The sequence below is a fragment of the Salarias fasciatus genome, chromosome 3 (genome assembly GCF_902148845.1).
Source record: "Salarias fasciatus chromosome 3, fSalaFa1.1, whole genome shotgun sequence".
Lineage (NCBI taxonomy): Eukaryota > Metazoa > Chordata > Actinopteri > Blenniiformes > Blenniidae > Salarias > Salarias fasciatus.
This window is the reverse complement of record NC_043747.1, coordinates 12,220,417-12,238,679: the sequence shown is the minus strand read 5'-3', so window position 1 is coordinate 12,238,679 and position 18,263 is coordinate 12,220,417. Positions and strand designations below refer to the sequence as shown.

Here is an 18,263-nt window from a genome sequence, read left to right as displayed (position 1 = left end):
CCGACACTATCTTGCTGTAAAGTTTTTTGGGGTTTTTTCCCCAAACCCTCTCATTTTCCTGGAAATGCTCCTGCATTACAGCTAAATCTCCGCCACTGTCACCCCGACCCCCCCCCCCCCCCCCCCCCCCCCCCCCTTCTGTCAGCCTGAATGACAACACCGCTGCACGAACTGTAATTTTCCAGTGGCCAAAAATGGAGGCGTCTATCCGCTGCAGCAGCGGAGATTAAAAGATTAATAATTCAGCCGTGGGTCATGAATCATGTTTCTTTTCTTTTGCCGTTTCAAAAGAGCACCGTCACCTTCCTCTGGTCGCCTCGGCCGTGTGTGTTTAGCTACTTCTTAGAGAGAAGAGTGAACTCTGTATTGTTTTTACAGGAAGAATCGAGGTCGAGGGAGCACATTATATCTGTATTGACATAATTACAGCAGCCAGACGGAGTGGTCGCACTTAACGCAGACGCGGAGGAGACTTCGTGGAGGGCTTAGAGAGCGGTCGCGGTCGTCAGGGTCGGGGTCAATCCAATTCCTCCTCAGTGTTACAGCGCGGATTCAATTGAGAACTTAATTGAATCATCCATAAATGATCATCTGTGATGGTAATTTGCCACCTTAATCCAACAAATTGGAGTGGAAAAGAGCAAAATTCTGGCCGCCGTGTGAAAATCCTCTGCTGCTTATGGGCTTCATGCTACCTTTACGTCGGATCCTATACCTGTTCTGACTGCGAAAACCCATCATTACGGCCGTCTCCGACACCGAAATCCCCTTTTCTTCCTCCAGATTTTTTTACTGATGGCCATAATTCTTTAAGCCACTCATGGCAGTCCGTGTTTTGAAGTGCCAGTTCCTCCGTGTCACTCCAGCCTCCCCACTATGATGTATATCCTCTGAACAGGAGTATAAAGCCATAACCTCAAATCTTTCTCCCCCTTTCTTTCCTCCCTCACTTTCTCAACTGGCACACTCCATCCCCACTTCTCCCCCACTTCTCTTCTCACTCTATCACTTTCATTGCAGTTGCTGGCTTCGCCTGGACACCTACTTCATTTGGAGTTTCATAGGACCAGCCACCTTGATAATTATGGTAAGCATCCACCCTCCCGCGCCACCTCCCCCTCCCCTCCTTGCTCATTAACCCTACTTAGCCTGCGGGTCGTCGCTTAAATGGTCTACAGAGAACCCTTTTTTTTTTTTTTTTTCTGCCAGCTCCGATCTCCCTCTTCTCTCTGCCCTGTTGAGCATATATGCCACCGCCGGGCACGGAGCCGTCCAGAAAAACGAATGAGGGGTGTGGAGAATACATTGCAGTTTGTCACCCCGCTGCAGTCACCGGCTGAGACAATTTTGAGGGGAGGGGTTGGCGGCGTGGAGGGGAGAGAGAGAGAGAGAGAGAGAGAGAGAGAGAGGAAGAGAGAGTGAACTCTGCTCAGTATGCAGCGTTGGAGTAATCCGCACTGCGATTATGATTGATTTTGTTCCCGTTCCAACTCGTACTCCACTACCTTATTCCATCCTCCACCTCGCAGACAGCTCTGGGTGCACACACACACACACACACACACACACACACACACTTGGTATGCAAGGAGCGGGACACACACACATATATACACACACACACTTTTTGTTCCTTTCCCAACTAGGACAGCCTTAATTTCAGAAAAAAAAAAAAAATGGCTCGTTTATTGATCCAGCTGCTTTAAATCTGACATAACACTGGTGTTCAACTCCGTATTTATGCCAGCGCCAAGCTGTAAATACTGCTTTGTCACCCCTCCTAATTTTCCGTGGCACCAGTCTGCCACAAATAATACATTTTTGGGTATCAGCACATATACTTAGAAATAGCTCCGGCAATATGCTTGTCAAATACGATTATTTACCACGAAACAACCAGCAAAAAAAAAAAAAAAAAATTGAATGTGTTATTCCTACCCCAAAATAATAATAATAAAAAGAAATAATAGCTTAAAACATCATTCACTGCCCAGCATACAATCTGGATACCAAACATTCATCATGCACTTTCATGCTCCAGTTTGGAGTAATCACTCACAATGCTCTCTGTATGCATCATGAGTCACTCGCTTTCTCTTGGACCTGAACGCTCAGATATATTTCTGCCCCTGCGAACGCGATAAAGGTTTTGGTCAGAGATGCAATTTTAAACTGATGGAAGCCGATTTGCTTGTGTTTATGCCGCTGCTCCGTTTTCGCTGAATGCCACCTGTAAACAGCGCAGAAGTACGTGCAATTATGCTAATTGCTGTAATTTTTGAGGAGACATTCAGAACAGGCCCCCATGCCATCGCCACAAATGAATCATTTTCTTTTCCCTTTTTTTTTTGTAGTTGCACAAAGAAAAAGAAATTAATGAGACACACTACAGGGCCTCTATTTAATCTAAGTTCAATTTATTTATTTTTTATGAAACAGTCCAAAATATGACTGCATATTCTTCTTTTTCTGGCTAATTAATTGGTGTTTGGCAAACAGAGGCAGAAGTTCGGCTCCCTGAGATGTGCCTGACTCCACTTCTGTGTTCGCTTCAAGTTTTATTCACCTGTGCGTTTTCTCCAAAGCAACCGGAGCAAAAGGAACGAAAGAAGGAAGAAAGCTCAATATTCTGTGTGTTTATAGGACAATATAGCTCAGCTTTTAAAACTTTGTACCTGTTAGACGGGTCAAAAACATTAAAGGTGCTGCGGGATGAGCCAGTTAAAAACCTCTCACAAACCAGTTAAAAGTCAAAAGTTACCTGAAATGAAACCACAGACCATGAACAGATCCACTGCTTTCTTCAGTTTCTCACCATTAACTGCATTATTTCAACTGAATGATTGAATGTGTACGGCGTCACATCATCCCAGGTAGTATTGCGTGACCGAGACATCAGCAAACAGATCCAGAGAAAAGGGGGAAATCAATGTGCATTTGTGTATTATTGTGTTGAACCGCCAGCAGAAGTTTGTCATTGGATACGCTCACGGAGGAAGCAGCGGAGAATTGTTCAGCTGTGCAGTTATAAATAACTATCATCAATACTGAGTCATCCTGTGTTTACTTACTTAAGGTCGAGCTCACCTTAGTGCCTGGTTTAAGCTGCTTTTTTTTTTCCCCACAATAACTGAAACCTACATGTTGAAGCTCGGGAATAAAAACTGAAGTGACATTTTTAGTCGGCTCATCTCTCCAAACGTTTCTTTTTAACAAACTGTGAAGTAGATGACATGAAGCAAATGGTTTTCCTGGTGTTCTACAGCAATTTCAACCAATGCAAACCAAGTTTCCTCGTCTTTCTTTTGTCTTTTTTTTTTTTTGTTTTCCCGCCCCTAAAATGTGAAAAAAGGAAGCAGCTGCAGTGGCAGTTATTCCCTGTGGTTGCCTCTAAGTGTGAATATGATGAGACAAGTGTGAGTAAGTCAGATGGAAAGTCTCCCTCATACAAGTATGCAGCTGTCTTGTCTCACCGGTCCCTGTTTAGGCCGTCGTACCGCCACAGAGGTTTCATAGGATTTTGCGCTCTGTTTGGCAAAGTGGGAAACCGAGTCTCGCTGCAGTGTTCCAGCTTTGTGCTACAAAGTGCCTTGATTTAAAATGAATGGAACTGTGGAAAAAAAAAAAAAACACACACAGGCTTCATCCTTCACTCTCTCTCTCTCTCTCTCTCTCACTGTGAATCTCTGTCTCTCACCCACAGCTCAATGTGATCTTCCTGGGCATCGCTCTCTACAAGATGTTCCATCACACAGCCATCTTGAAACCAGACTCGGGTTGCCTGGACAACATCAAGTAAGAGCACTCAGGTCACCCCGATATCCATTAAAGTCGCTCGGAAATAGCTCCGCTCGTCACATTTTTCTCACGGTGAAAGGAGTATTCGAGTACGAGCTCGCTTCCCCCCCACCAAACACACTCAGACGTCTGAACCGCATCCAGCCGCCGGGGCGACTTCTCCGCCTGTTTCCTCCGCTTTAATGAACCCCCCCGGTGAAAGAGCAACTTTCTGACGGCGCTGTGTTTCGAGCCTCCCCGCTTCCAGGCGGTTTACTTCGCCCCGTCTCGTCGCTCTTTTGATATTTTGAAACCTCATTAAAAGCACTTAAGGTTGTGAACGCCCAACCCGAGGGTCCGGGAGTGTGTGCCTGCGAGGTGAGCGTCTCCCATTATGCTGAAAGGTTGTGTCAGCCCGGGTTAAAGTCAAACAGGTATTCTGTTGCGCCTCCATCATTATCTGAAAAAAATGCTGTTGTCTGCACGGGAAAAGGCCAGGAGACAATCTGACAGACCTGACCTGGTGTTATCTCCGTGTCAACATGCCGCCCATGAATATTCATTCTGCATGTGCGTGCGTGTGTGTGTGTGTGTTTATCTTCCGTTGCCTGTCTGCTTTCTGATAATATGAATGCTTAAGGGACAGTAATGACTTTAACTGGGATGCAAACTTTCTTTGGTGTTTACACTTTGCAACTAAATGTTTAAATACTTCAATCTGCTCTGCGGGGAAGTTATCGTTGGCGTCGCGAAGGCGGCTGAAGTCAATTTTCAGTTGGTACAAGCTATAAAACGAAATGTGCACTGCTGGCAAGGTCTTGGGAAACTGCAATTTGTACCCTTCAAAAAGAAGAGAAGATGAATCAAAGCCATACAGATATGGAATTTAAAAAAAAATTCCACAGTGAAAAGACTCAATTTGAATGGTTCATTTGTAGAATCTGATGTTAACTTTATGTCTGTATACATGTCTTAATCTTCTAAACGCTTAGATGAACTCGGTTCACTTAACTTCAGTCCTTTAGATTATCAAAAATGTCCAGTGAGTGAAGGCTTTTTGCATTTTTTTCAAAGGAAATTTCAACTTTAAATATGTAGCAGCTATTCTGTACTATGTTTTTTAACAGTACTGAGAAGATCATGTCACAAGGTCACCGCAGTGACTTGGATGCATGTGTAACTTTATATTTCTCCCATCTCTGGTGGTTTTATTATAAATCCCATGACAAATAACATGCAAGAGCATCAAACATGAGGCCCAGGACCCCAAAGCAGAGAACCAAAAGGTCAAATTCAATGTGCAAAATATAGAAATGACCAATTTGACATATTAAAAAAATCAATCAAACTACGGATGGATTATTTTGCTGTGGTTCGCTTATTCTAGAACATATTACTGGATTTAACAGCACACTGGAACGAGTGATGCAGCACTGAAAACTAACTATCTCATCACTTCTGAAATGACATTAGCACAGCTGTTCTTTGAATGTTAGTTTGTGAAAACACGCAAACCCGAAGCTGCGGAACTCACATGTTTAAAAAAAACAACAAGCCAACATTCGCCTGGCGAGAAATAAATGTGTTAGACAGGATTTCAGATCAGCCTCTTGGTATACAACAAAGAAACATTTGGATTTGTTGTTATTTAATCAATCAATCAATCAATCAATTTATTTTTGTATAGCCCAGTATCACAACAACAGTTGCCTCAGAGGGCTTCAAGATGTTACATTTGTCGGTAAAAGTAAAAACAGTGAATAAGCATAATGGTAATATGTCAATATTTACAGTAACGAGACAGAACGAAGCAACCACCGCCTTCGACCCTCACATCCGGCAAGAAAAAACTCCAAAAACCCAGTGGGAAAAGAAGAAATCTTGGGGAGAACCACAGTATGGAGGGATCCCTCTCCCAGGGACGGACAGCTTTGGCAACAGCTAGCATGAGACAATAAGAAGTAAAGCCTAGGACAATGTTGAGGACAGTTCGTTGGACGGTCCAGCACAAGAACCACGGATCCCAGCAGTAGAACCGAAGCCAGTCCACGGGCAGGACCGACAGGGGTGTCCTCCCGGTCCGGACGGAGCTTGTTCATAGGCCTTCGTAATAGTGGAGTCAGCAACTGAAACTGGAGAAGACTCCCCCTCGAAGGGGGGGACAGCAGGTGAAAAGCAATGAACGGACTAAAGGGAATAACATTCAGACATTAGAGGACAGGGCTCAGTGCACCGTACTTCCCACAGCATTCTAGCTCCTGGGGCAGCTTTGTGGATACTTAACTGTTTAAACTAGTATTTAGTTAGTATAGTTTAGTTTAGTTTAATTTAGTTTGGTTTAGTTTAATTTTGTTTAGTGTAATTTGGTTTGGTTTAGTTTAATTTAATTTAGTTTAGTTTAGTTTAGTTTAGTTTAGTTTGGTTTGGTTTAGTTTGGTTTAGTTTGGTTTACTGTAGTTTGGTTTACTGTAGTTTGGTTTGGTTTACTTTAGTTTGGTTTGTTTTAGTTTAGTTTAGTTTAGTTTAGTTTAGTTTAGTTTGGTTTACTGTAGTTTGGTTTGGTTTGTTTTAGTTTAGTTTAGTTTAGTTTGGTTTACTTTAGTTTGGTTTGGTTTGTTTTAGTTTAGTTTAGTTTAGTTTAGTTTAGAATCCCTAGCTGACCTGATCATAGGCTGCATCGAAGAGAAACGTCTTGAGCCTAACCTTAAATGTGGAGACTGTGTCTGCCTCTTTGACACCACTTGGAAGCTGGTTCCATAAAAACGGTGCCTGATAGCTAAAGGCTCTTCCACCTAGTGTCCATTTAGAAACTCTAGGAGTCACCAGTAACCCTGCATTTTGAGAGCGAAGTGCTCTGATTGGTTGATAAGGCGTTAAAGCATCTTGGAGATAGGTTGGAGCCATCCCATTTAGGATTTTGTAAGTGAGGAGAAGGATTTTAAATCTAACTCTAAACTCGACTGGAAGCCAGTGAAGAGATTTTAGAACGGGAGTAATGTGTTCACGTCTTCTAGTTCCAGTTAATAATCTGGCGGCTGCATTTTGAACCAACTGAAAGTTTTTTAATACACTTTTTGGGCAGGCTGCGAGAAGGGAGTTGCAGTAGTCCAATCTCGCAGAAACAAATGCATGGATGAGTTTTTCTGCATCGCTTCTAGGTAGAATGTTTCTTATTTTAGCTATGTTGCGCAAGTGGAAATATGCTGTTTTACAAGCCAGGTTGATGTGTGCTTTAAATGAGATATCCTGATCAAATAAGACCCCGAGGTTCCTCACAGTAGAGGAGGAGGATACACTGACGTTATCTAAGGTAATAATCTGTTTGGATAGACACTGGTCATTTTGCTTGCAACTGCTACTCAGCCTTATCATTTTAAGCCATAACATTACATTTAACTTACCTAAACCTCAACAAGCAACTGGAGGACAAAGAACACACAGAGCTGAGTTCGTCCCTTATCAGTATGAGGGACGTTTTAACATTTCAGGTCATGTGATCAGTTTTACCTGACAACCAGCTAGAACTCTTACTGAACTCGTGTTCTGCTGGAGTCTCTCCTCTGTGAATTATTTCATCCCACATACTGGAGCAACTGCACTTGTTAAAGTTTCATACTCCAAAAACAGTTTGAAAAGTTGCTCCTTCTTTTTTAAGTTTCCTTTACCTTGTCAAATGACACAGCATTTTGGGTCATTGTCTTTGACAGAGACTCCAGGTAGCAGGACTCAGGGCGGCCTCTTCCTGCAGACGGTGTAAAGTTGTTTTGCTGCCTGTTTGCTATGATGGATAAGGGCGTGCGCTCTGTTTTCCCGCTGTCTGCCTCACTTTTTTTTAAGCCACTCTGGACACATTAGTCTGCTTTATGGCCAGTGTTGTGTGCTTTTTTTTTTTTTCTTTTTTTCCATCCCCCTACCTCCTCTTTCTTCTTCTTTGGTGGCATCACATCACCGGCGGTGTCGCAGCACAGTGGCCCCTGTCTGCCCCGTTCCTCTCTGCCAAGTGATACATGCATAAAAAAAAATAAAAAAAAAACAATCTCCGGCAGACCCGATATAGCAGACCGCGGTTGTGCCATGTCAGGCCACAGTGTGCCAACGTCTTTTTTTTTTTTTTTCTTTCTTTTTCATCACATATTCTCTGCAGGATGCTGCTGAGCCATCCCTCGCTCTTTATTAGCTGCTTCTGTTGACACTGTGGATGTTCACAAAAAACACAAAGAGGCATTTACATAATGTTTGAAGGATTTACACATCATTCAATTAAAACCTTAATGAGATATCATATTTGGTATCTTATTTTTTTTTCCCTGTTTCTTCGAAATTAACATATTTCTCATGTTTGTGCTGTAAATCATGACGTATCTACAGGTTTAAACTTTAGCAACACTTCAGATTCTTCTAAGTTTTGCTGGAGCCGACCCCAACAAACTTAACGGGAGGACACAGACATTCACTCCAGATAAGGGTCACCGATTTCCCCCCAATTTGCACTGCCAGAGGACACCAAATGAAATCTGAAGTCTCTGTGGTAGAATTTATTCTCAAAAAACCTTTAATACTTGCGGTTGAAATTTTCCTCTTTAAAGTACGTTTGGAGAGTAGCCTTAACGGATTGCATGTGCAAGTGTTGGGGGGTTAACTATTTAACTTAAAGAAAATCATGCATTAAATTGCAAATATCAATAACAAAAGTGGAGAAAGAGAAGTTTAGGAGAATACACTCTGGGGCAGCGCTGGCCTAGATGTTAGAGGAGCAGGATCCAAATCCCACCCCAAATAAGTCACTGGCTGTCTATATTCCCAAAAATAACCCAACAATTACCCTAAAAAAAATGATAATTACTATCACTAAAATACAGAATGGAGTCAACTATATTTGCAGATCGTCCTAACACACAACCCTTTATGCATGCCGAGGCAAGGCTCTGCGTTCCCCGAGCTCTGGCTGGTTCAGTGAAATGCATCACTTGCGGCGCTACAGCTGATCATTTTCTGTGAACTGATCTGATAAACGTGGAGCTCCTCATTATTTCCGTAAAATGCCACATATTGACTTGCAGCAGGCAAAGTTAAAATAAGGTTTTCGGTACTTGACTGCATTGTTATTCATGTGTTCATGCAGACTTGACAACTCCTGCTGCGGTCGTGTTTTCCTTGTAGTTTCCCCCCCCCCCCCCCCAACACACTGTCCTTCCCATCCTTTGAAAACAAACAGCTGTGCTCACAGTCTGTGTTCTGACCACCAGCGGCTCTTCTTAAATAAGCTGTAAGCTTAAACAATGGCTTCTGAGACAAGGAGGCATGTGCACAGCATGTTCGCACCGAGACGCGTGTATATGTGGAAATAAATACGCACAGCCAATCTCGGGCAGCCGCCATGAGCCGCACCACCTGCTGCCCACACAGACTCCCCCCTGATTGAGCGCCTTGCCACCCCCCCCCCCCCCCCCCCCCCCCTCCCCGGTATGCAGAGAACTCGGTCTGGAAATAGATTGCTGTAAAGAGTTCTTTGATGAAGCTTCTGACCACAACTGCAGGTACATCTCTAAGCAACAACAATACTGTGAATATTACAAATCCAGGAACGGTTCCTTCAATTTTTTTTTTTTTTTTTTTTTTTTTTTTTTTCAAGAATGCAAGTTTGTGGCCCACAAAGAGCGAGCCTGTATGTTGGTCCCACATTTTTCATGTCTGTGAATACATGCTGCCCACCTATCTTTGTTACAGCAAGATGCATTGTGTAGTTTGTTCCGCAGAAGAAAAAAAAAATATTGACTGCTGGGGGTTTTCAGTGTCTCGTGATTTATAACGCCGCAGCCTCTTGAACGTACCAAGCAGCTGACCTCCTGACCGCCGGCTTCAGCGCACGCCGCAATGTTACAGAGCTTCGCTGGGAACCCCCCAAAAAAAGATTAGAAATAAATGAAAAGTGAGCCATGAGATCGGCTCAATTATGTTTTTCTTTATGTTTTTGTGACTTTTGAAATAGTAATTTCCGACATGTTCTGTTTTACACTTCGTTTCGTGATTGCGTTTTTCCCAGCGCTCAAATATACGTGAGTGTTCAGCTCGTCAGAGCAGTCGCTGTAACCCCAATATCATAACCGAGTGACACAAAACAACCTGAAAGCGTCGGCTTTTCACCCATCACTGCCTTAATTTTTACATGTGCATCTCACCGGGATAATTTATAAAGGTGATCTGATTTGATAATCACAGTATTAGTGGTTAATTAAGTCAGTTAACCATAATTTAATGAGGTATGTCTTTTGCATGTTTGTGTCTCATCTTTTTGCTTTTTTTTTTTTATTCCTCTTTATGGCTGATGTCACGTTTTCTGTTGAGATTTCATCACTCTGCCTTGTTTAAACACAAATGTTTCATCTCTCTTTTGCTGTGTGTCTCTCTCTCCCCCCCTCTCTCTGCTTTCTTTTCCCTTCCTTTTTTGATTAGCGCTCATATTCTGCCTTTTTATTTTATGCCATGTTTATCTTTAACATCTTTCTGTTTTTCGTCTCTCTCTTCTTTCCCCCCCCCCTCCTCTTCATTTTAGCTACCGTTATTATGATGGATGTGTTATTGTAGAATGGCACTGGTAAGACGCAACATCTCGCGGTAGCGGGTTGTGGAGCAGAATTGATATTGTGTTTGATGTGTTTTTTCTTCCCTCTTCACCTCGTAATGGAGACGGCGGCGGCCGCCGCTGCCCCGCGATCCACACATCGCAACACGACTTTTGACGAAACCAACTCGCCCGTTTCGGAATCCGGTCCCGCTCGCACGTCCCTGTCGCAAGCGCACGAGATAAGACGTCTCTGCTGTCATCAGAAAACGTCCCGCGATTGATGTCTTCGACTCTTTTCCGGCGATTAGCATTTCCAGCGCACCTCCGGTTAAATAATTAACACCCTGTTGGGATGATCACAGCGGAAGCATCCCGCCAGGCGTCTCCGTGCAGATGTAAAACAGGATCGAATTGACCCGTCGCAGTCTCATACATAAATGATCTGTGGCGACGCGGCGGATGGCACCTTCAGCGAATCAAGTCGTTTTGGAGGGAAATAGGTAATTCGACTAAACAGTCTAAGGAGTCAGGATTGCTCGGTTTTTTCGAGATTTTGGCTCAACAATTAGCGCGGCATAGCTTCTCATGGCTTTCCGGGATTGAAAGCGCTCGACTGCGGCGCCGGCGGATGGATTGCTTGTCTATTTCACGCGGCAGTTCAAATGGATCGCTCGCTCGTGTGACAAGCATCGACGCGTCTGAACACCTAAATCGCTCCGATCCTGTTTTTTGACGGTTTAAAATATGCATTCACTCAAAGCATCCAGAGCTTAATTTGCTTTGCCAAATATACTAAACAGAAACAATTTTGCACCTAATGATGCAGAGAATACAAGAACCATCAGTGAGTGGCATTGTATTAGTAGCTCTCAGGCAGCAATCCTGACGCCGTAAAACTCGCGACAAATGGCGCCCGCTTCATTTGTAAGTGAGCTGTTCAGCCTTTTAGTGACTGCTCTGTCATGTCAGAAGTCATGCCTGGAGGCTGCGAGCATGCAGCCCTCCAAATCACCCTGGATGTGTTTTTTTTTTTTATCTGATCACTCCCGGAGAAGATAAGCGTTGCGCTCAGCCTCTTCATATCCTGTCCTTCCACCTGTCTTTCTTTCGACCTCTCGCGTCCCAGTCACACAGCGCCATCCTTCCAGCCGGACCGCCACTAGTTAGAGGACAACGTTTTCCCTCCTTTTTTTGTGCCCACCTCTCGTGTTTCTGTGTCCAATCTGGGGGCAATCGCTTTGATGAAGTACCTCTCCCGCCAGGTCATTAAGACAGCCCTGGGAAAATTATGTTTAATGGTTGCCCTGGTGAATTCATAAATCATTTATTTTTTTTATTTTTTTATTTTTTTTTTTTAATATTCCTGCACACCTGGCCCATTTCTAACAGCTTAAATGCGAAGGTCCGCCAGCATTTATGAGGGGAGCTAGATACTTGTGTGAACTGGGATAATTATTGCGAGCACCTGTACATCCCTCACTGAGCCTTTCCTGAAACGGATGAATGTCTGCTCTCCATGTTTGTAATATCAAAGTCGTCCATTTTCCCCTCCTCCGTGCATCCTTTCCCTCCTTACGTCTCGACCCGTGCGTGGTATTTATAGCTCGTCGTCGTGTTTTTACACCTCCCTGTCATTTCTGATCTGATTTATTTCTGTTTTTCCTTTGTTTGATTTTGTTCTTCTCATATTTCTCAGCTATCAGGATTATGAACCCGAGATCAAGTAAGACAAAATTGGAAGGGCTCTTTTCCCATAATGCCATCTTTCATTGACTCTTTCACACGAGCAAATCAGCACCCAAATCCATCTGGCCGGCTCTCTACATCATTAACATGATTTATGGCGGAGCGCTCAGTCATGTTGAAGGCCGTATTAGCGTGCACACAGTCCTCGGGTCTTAGACACACACAGCCCACAGATGTGACAAGAGAGATTAGTTTTAAATGGCACCTGTATCATCGCAGTGTAATGTACAGGAGCTTTAAATGCTGTGATGGAGAGGTGCCAATTATATGAGAATTTATCTGTAAAACTCATCTTAACATTTGGTTTTTAAAAAAAAGAAATGTCAAAGCATAGTGAATCAGTGGTCTGAATTGTGATATTTAGGTTACGATGCAGTTAAATTGTTGCAATAAATGTTTGAGACAACAGGCAGATAAAATATGCTGAATTACAATTGATAGCTTGCTAAAGAAATCGCATATTAAACGGCATTTAATTATCAAAACCTTATGTTTGAGCAAAAATATGTAATTTATGGCAAAATGCATTATTCAGTCCATCTTGAGAAATGTTTGGAAAGATACATGCTTTTCTCCCAATGAAAATCAGTTTTTGATTCAGTTATTCCTCTGGAACTAATATATGTACATAACTGTATCGTCCACATAATAATCACCAGTACAGGGAAGTGAAACATGGCTGCCTCTTCCAGGTGTTTTTAAAAGGATTCGTTGGACTAATGGAACTCTTGTGCGGGCATCCTTGTACATTTAGGGCCTTTTGGAAGAATCAGATATTAATCTTGACTCCAGCTCACCTATCCTACACACAGGGAGTCGCCAAAAAAATATCAAAAGGCTGCAGGTAAAATACCACTTCCCAATGCCATGTGCCCACACACAGACGGGGCCGCTCATTTCTAATAGATCTGGTTTTCCGAAGCACTTTAGGTAATACTCTCGGCTTGAGGAGGAATTGACAGGCTGTTTGTCTAAAATCCTCAGGCAATAAGATCCACCATGTGATGGGCTTTTGTGTTTCCTCTTACTGAAAATGCTGCATCTGATAGTCTCCTGCGTCCGCTGTACAGCTGATCCTATATGAATCTGTGTTTTCATGATCGTCTGTGTTAGTATACCTTCTGACCTTGAACCTCACTTTCCCGGGTCGTATTCAGTCGTGTCTTAAGCGAACTATTCCTTCCCGTTTCAGATCATGGGTGATTGGCGCCATCGCCCTGCTGTGCCTGCTGGGGCTGACCTGGGCCTTCGGCCTGATGTACGTTAATGAGAGCACGGTGGTCATGGCCTACCTCTTCACCATCTTCAACTCCCTGCAGGGGATGTTCATCTTTATCTTCCACTGTGTGCTGCAGAAGAAGGTACAGATCTATTATGCGACCTCAAGCTCAGTCACTGTAAATGCCACAAGGGATTGGAATATGTTATAAATGCTTATCTGAAGTCTTGACACTTGGTAGAAAAAGCAAGGTTTACATGCAGAGAACTCAGAGAGACGGTGGTATTTCTGCCTGCTGTATTTCATCCAGGTGCGTAAGGAGTACGGGAAGTGTCTGCGGACTCACTGCTGCAGTGGGAAGAGTGTGGACAGCTCCATCGGCTCGGTGAAAGGCACCGCCTCCCGCGCTCCGGGACGATACTCCACGGGGTCACAGGTTGAAGGACATTCATCACGCTCCCTTCCTTACTTTTTAATCGCCTATTTGTCTTTTTTCATACTCCATCACTCCCTCTGAATCCCTGAAATGATTGAATGCTTCCCACAGTTCCCATCAAGACTTGATCTTAAATAATACACAAAAAGAGGAAAGGGGTAGAAAAAAAAAAGATTTCAAGGAAGTGCAACTTCCGTCCTTGTCTGGAGGTGATAACAGTAAAATGTAGCGCTTGTTAAACTAAATATTTTCAAAGTGCAGAGCGTCAGCCTGCAGTTTATTTCCCGCGGAGCAGGACTTGCGCTGCTCGGTGCCGGCTGCACCTCTCCGAGAAATTAGTTCTCAAATTCAGATGTGACCGCCGCCGCCAAGATATGTCAATTGTGCGCGAGAGTGGTAAGCCGCCTTGTGAAGTAAATTCTTAATGGATTCCTCCCACATTGACATGAAATATAGGATGAATTGCCATGATACACCGTAATTGAACATCATATCCATATTCCAAACAGTGTAATTCCTTCCAGTGTTCAATTATAAATAGACTTTGGAGTTAAGCATGCGGTGGCAGCCCACGATACAAGCTGGATTCTGCATACAGATCAAAGCGTTTAATTATACACAGTGCTTTGACAAGATGGCTCTAACCTCATGCTCAGTCGCTTTATGTGAGCGAGACAGGAATGGAAACACTCAGAAAGATGTGGTTGTTTATTGCGAACTCCGGGGCCTCTAAATGAATGTGTAATCAGCAAAGTACATTCTAACCCGTCGGCAATGAGGGGTTCGACTTTCTATCGGTTTTTAAGGAGAAACGACGGCGTCATTTTCATCTTTTGGGGGGGGACAGCGAGTCGTACACGACGCTGAGATCGTCTGTGTCAGGGCGCGTCGCGTTATCGGGGTTGACACTGAAGTCGTTTGTGATGTGAGAAACGCTTTAAGCTTTGATGAATAAAAACATGTTCCCGGTCTAAATGTCGCCCTGCAGTGGAGAATTTTCAGGAGGAGATTAGATGAGGTGCTTCTGACAGGTGCTCTAATGTTCCTTAATGGCGACGGCAGTGGCAATACCTTAATTATTCAGGAAAAAAAAAGGTATTGAAGACAGACAGGGGAAAACATAGACTTATAGTTCATTTGTCGCTATAGCTTTCCTGTCATTTTTATCAGTTAATATTTCATTTTGCATTTGGTTGACCACAGCTTGCTGTTCCAGCAGTGTCAATCCTTCGCTTCGTGATGAAATGCAGCATAAACCAAATTAATGGTTCACACAATCTTCTCGAATTAATAAAATTACAGCAATCGCATCGGAAATGTACTCGTGTCCCTTCACAGCCAAGGCGAACCGTGCGCACACGCGTGTGAGGCCGAGCGCCGTTAATTCATCAACGCGAACAAGCGTTATTTAATTAAAAGATTGCGGCTGACCTCATCGATTGGGTAGATTTATGGGGCTCGGACCGCGCGACTCGCATCCAGCCGGAGGGAGCTGCAGATGGGAAACCTTGACAAGTAGCACTGTGGGAACGACTGCAAGTAACATCAGAATGAAGATCAACATAATCTGCAATCAGAGCTGGAAGGCCAACAAAAAAATGGATGCATGAACGGATGTACGATCCAAAATTATTCAAATCTAACAAATATGAACTTTGCAGGAAAGTCTTTTACCACCGTATTCATTCTTGCACGTCTTAACCTTTCAGTGAGTTCACGCTTGAAACATCTACCGAAACGAACGAAGTTGCTTTTTGTCTGGACGGTTTTATTTCCCCCTCCCTCCGCGTCCGCGTTGTGTCACTGACAGCCGTCAGGGTGAATAATCTGATTCGCCTTGGCATGTTGTTTTTGTCTCCGCAGAGCCGCATACGGAGGATGTGGAACGACACGGTCAGGAAGCAGTCCGAGTCGTCTTTCATGACCGGCGACATCAACAGCTCGGCGTCACTCAACAGAGGTACTTGGTCATGCAGCAAAAAAAATATAAAATATATTTCTTGAATGACTCCACAGGACCTCGGCCCTAACCTCCCGCATTACGACTAATGAGAGAAACTTTATTTTTTTTCTTGTTTTTATCCCACAAAAGCGACAGTATTTTCTTAAATTGTAGTTATAATTGCTTTCCTCTTCATGTGACACAAGGGCTCTGCAGAATTAAAAGCAATTAAAAGCGAAGCTTTCATACCGACAACCTTGATCCAACATTTCAAATCAACTGAAAGCATCAGTTTCTCCAAAGTTTGCACCAAATAATTAAAAGTCTGAGGTTTTTTTTTATTTTTTTTCCTTCTTGAGTGTAATTAATAATAAATGTTTTACCAATTTTGGCATGCATCGAAACTGATCCGGATTTTTATCGGTGACGAAAAAAATCTGTAATGGTGTCAAAGTGTTGCACAAGTTTTATATATATATATATATAAAAACTAAAATCTTTAACGTTATTTTGAAATATTATATATCTTTTCAATATTAATATTGTCATAGCTGCATTTCCTCGATAGTAGCGATCAATTAAAATGATAAAATATTTGTTCACACAGCACCAGAAGTTACTACAGTTGCAGATAATACACATAAATTTGCCCGATATTTCCATTAGAAAGGTCACAGATGAGCACAGAATGTTGTTTATTGCCTGGATCCTCACAGCTATCCACTATAATATCTTAAAAAAAAAAGTGAAAAATAGCACTCAGAAGTCTGGATTGTGGACTTGTCTTTGCAGCCTGTTTTGAAGCAATATTTACCTGAAAAGCATGAGGTGTCCCAGATTTCAGCAGGTACTAAGTGATTATCATGCATTCTATCAAACTCCTAATGAAGCTTCTAGTTTTGGTGCATCTGATGAATGGGCTGAAAGCACCTCTTTATTTCCTTTTTGCCATCAAGAAGTGGAAAACCGTGCCATCTGGCTGCTGAAGCTCCGAAACAGAAACTGGGCATGGTCTCAGGAAAAGTGCTGAACAACAAGCCGAAAATCAATTCGGAGGGATTCTCTCTCAGGAGCGCGTTAATAAAAAGTATTTTACCATAATGCGTTTGACAGCGAACAAAGTTAACATTGGAGCCGCTCAGGTTGAGCAGGAAAAAGTATGCACAGCGCTGCGTCTGACACGGAGCGGCGACCGGCCGGCGTCCTCGCTGGCATCTCTCCCCGACACCCCCCCCCCCCCCCCCCCCCCCCCCCCCCCAGTCATCACATTTCATGATGGAGAGCTGGAGTTCCACGCCGCTCGCTCTCTAAATTCGCTCCGGGCGCCTGCTTGCGTCGACGCTAATGCGTAGTTACAATGATGGATTAACGCTCGACACGGCGAGGAAGTGTCATGATCTCAATAATTAGGCACTCAGCTTAGCGCCATCAACAGACGCCGACCCTTATCAATGCCGGATCGGGGCGGGAGGTGGAGCATCGGGCCCGCGAGCCGAAAGGAAACCTTACACCAATTTTCCTTAAAGACAAAAGGCGGGAGGAAGAAATTATTAATGCACTTTCATACCGGAGACTTTTTTGAATGTGACAGAAAGACATCCACATCGAGCATCATAAGGAGCATTGCCCTCATCTATAGCCGCCAAATCCTGCATCGAGGAAAACATATTTCTAGCCGATTGTCCTTTTCACCCCCCACCTCACCCCTCCCCACATGTACAAGTCTGATCTTGTAGCTGACGCTCTGGCTGTGCTCTTCTTCAGAGCGCAGTTTGGGCAATCATCTTGTAAGATTCGTCCCGGTATTCAGGATCATTGCCGCACAATCAGTGTGATTTTTTTTTGTTGGGGGGAAATCATCCAATCTAAACGCAGACACAAGACGCAGTGAGGATCTGTCAATGGGGGGATTTGAAAAAGAAAAAAAAAGTCAAGCTGGTGTGTATTGAATGCTCTGTAATTAGGGCAAGCTGCACCAGCAACAACAAATTATCGTTTTTTGTTGGGGTTTTTTTTCTCTCTCTCTTTAAACAGCGTTCTGGTTCCTGATCAAAATGATAACATCCCTAATTAATACTGAACTTCAATGAAACAAAAAAGAATTGCGCTGAAAGATGAGACTAAATCATCACAACAGTAATTCTGGGAAAATAAAATTAATTTAATTTAGGAAGATCTTCCAGCCGACATGAGGGCCACTTGTGCAATTAGAGCGCTGTCACATAGAGTATGACCAACTTCTGAGAAGACAGGATGACTCACAAGGCTGGAAAAAAAAAAAGAGAACCTTTTTCAATTGGCGTGACACATTCAGAGCGTTAGAGGAGAACAGTGCAATCCGCCGGAGGATCTAATTGCTGAGTACTCGTACCTCGGATAAAAGATGCTTACCCGCTGTGGCATCATGCATACTGAAGGCGCGCGCACGTATCGCCCTCACAAGCCTTGAATCCTGGCTCCTTTAAAAATAATAGCACCGCATTGCACTGACAGGGGAGTAGGTGTGTTGGGGGGGGGGGTTCTTGTAAACAGGAAACGAACGAGACTTGCAAAATATTTTCGGCGCACTTGATATTCC

General features: G+C 43.5%; 1 protein-coding gene across 16 annotated transcripts in view; it reads left to right on the top strand.

Moving 5' to 3' along the window:
- Window positions 1-18,263, top strand: part of LOC115385933 (adhesion G protein-coupled receptor L3) — a 157,468-nt gene that overhangs the window by 131,359 nt on the left and 7,846 nt on the right. For all 16 annotated transcript variants that reach the window (XM_030088036.1, XM_030088034.1, XM_030088035.1 and 13 more), the window contains 5 exons: window positions 1,021-1,087; window positions 3,704-3,795; window positions 13,281-13,449; window positions 13,618-13,743; window positions 15,607-15,703. In XM_030088036.1, coding sequence (XP_029943896.1) covers window positions 1,021-1,087; window positions 3,704-3,795; window positions 13,281-13,449; window positions 13,618-13,743; window positions 15,607-15,703 — 551 coding nt within the window. The remainder of the gene's footprint in view (window positions 1-1,020; window positions 1,088-3,703; window positions 3,796-13,280; window positions 13,450-13,617; window positions 13,744-15,606; window positions 15,704-18,263) is intronic.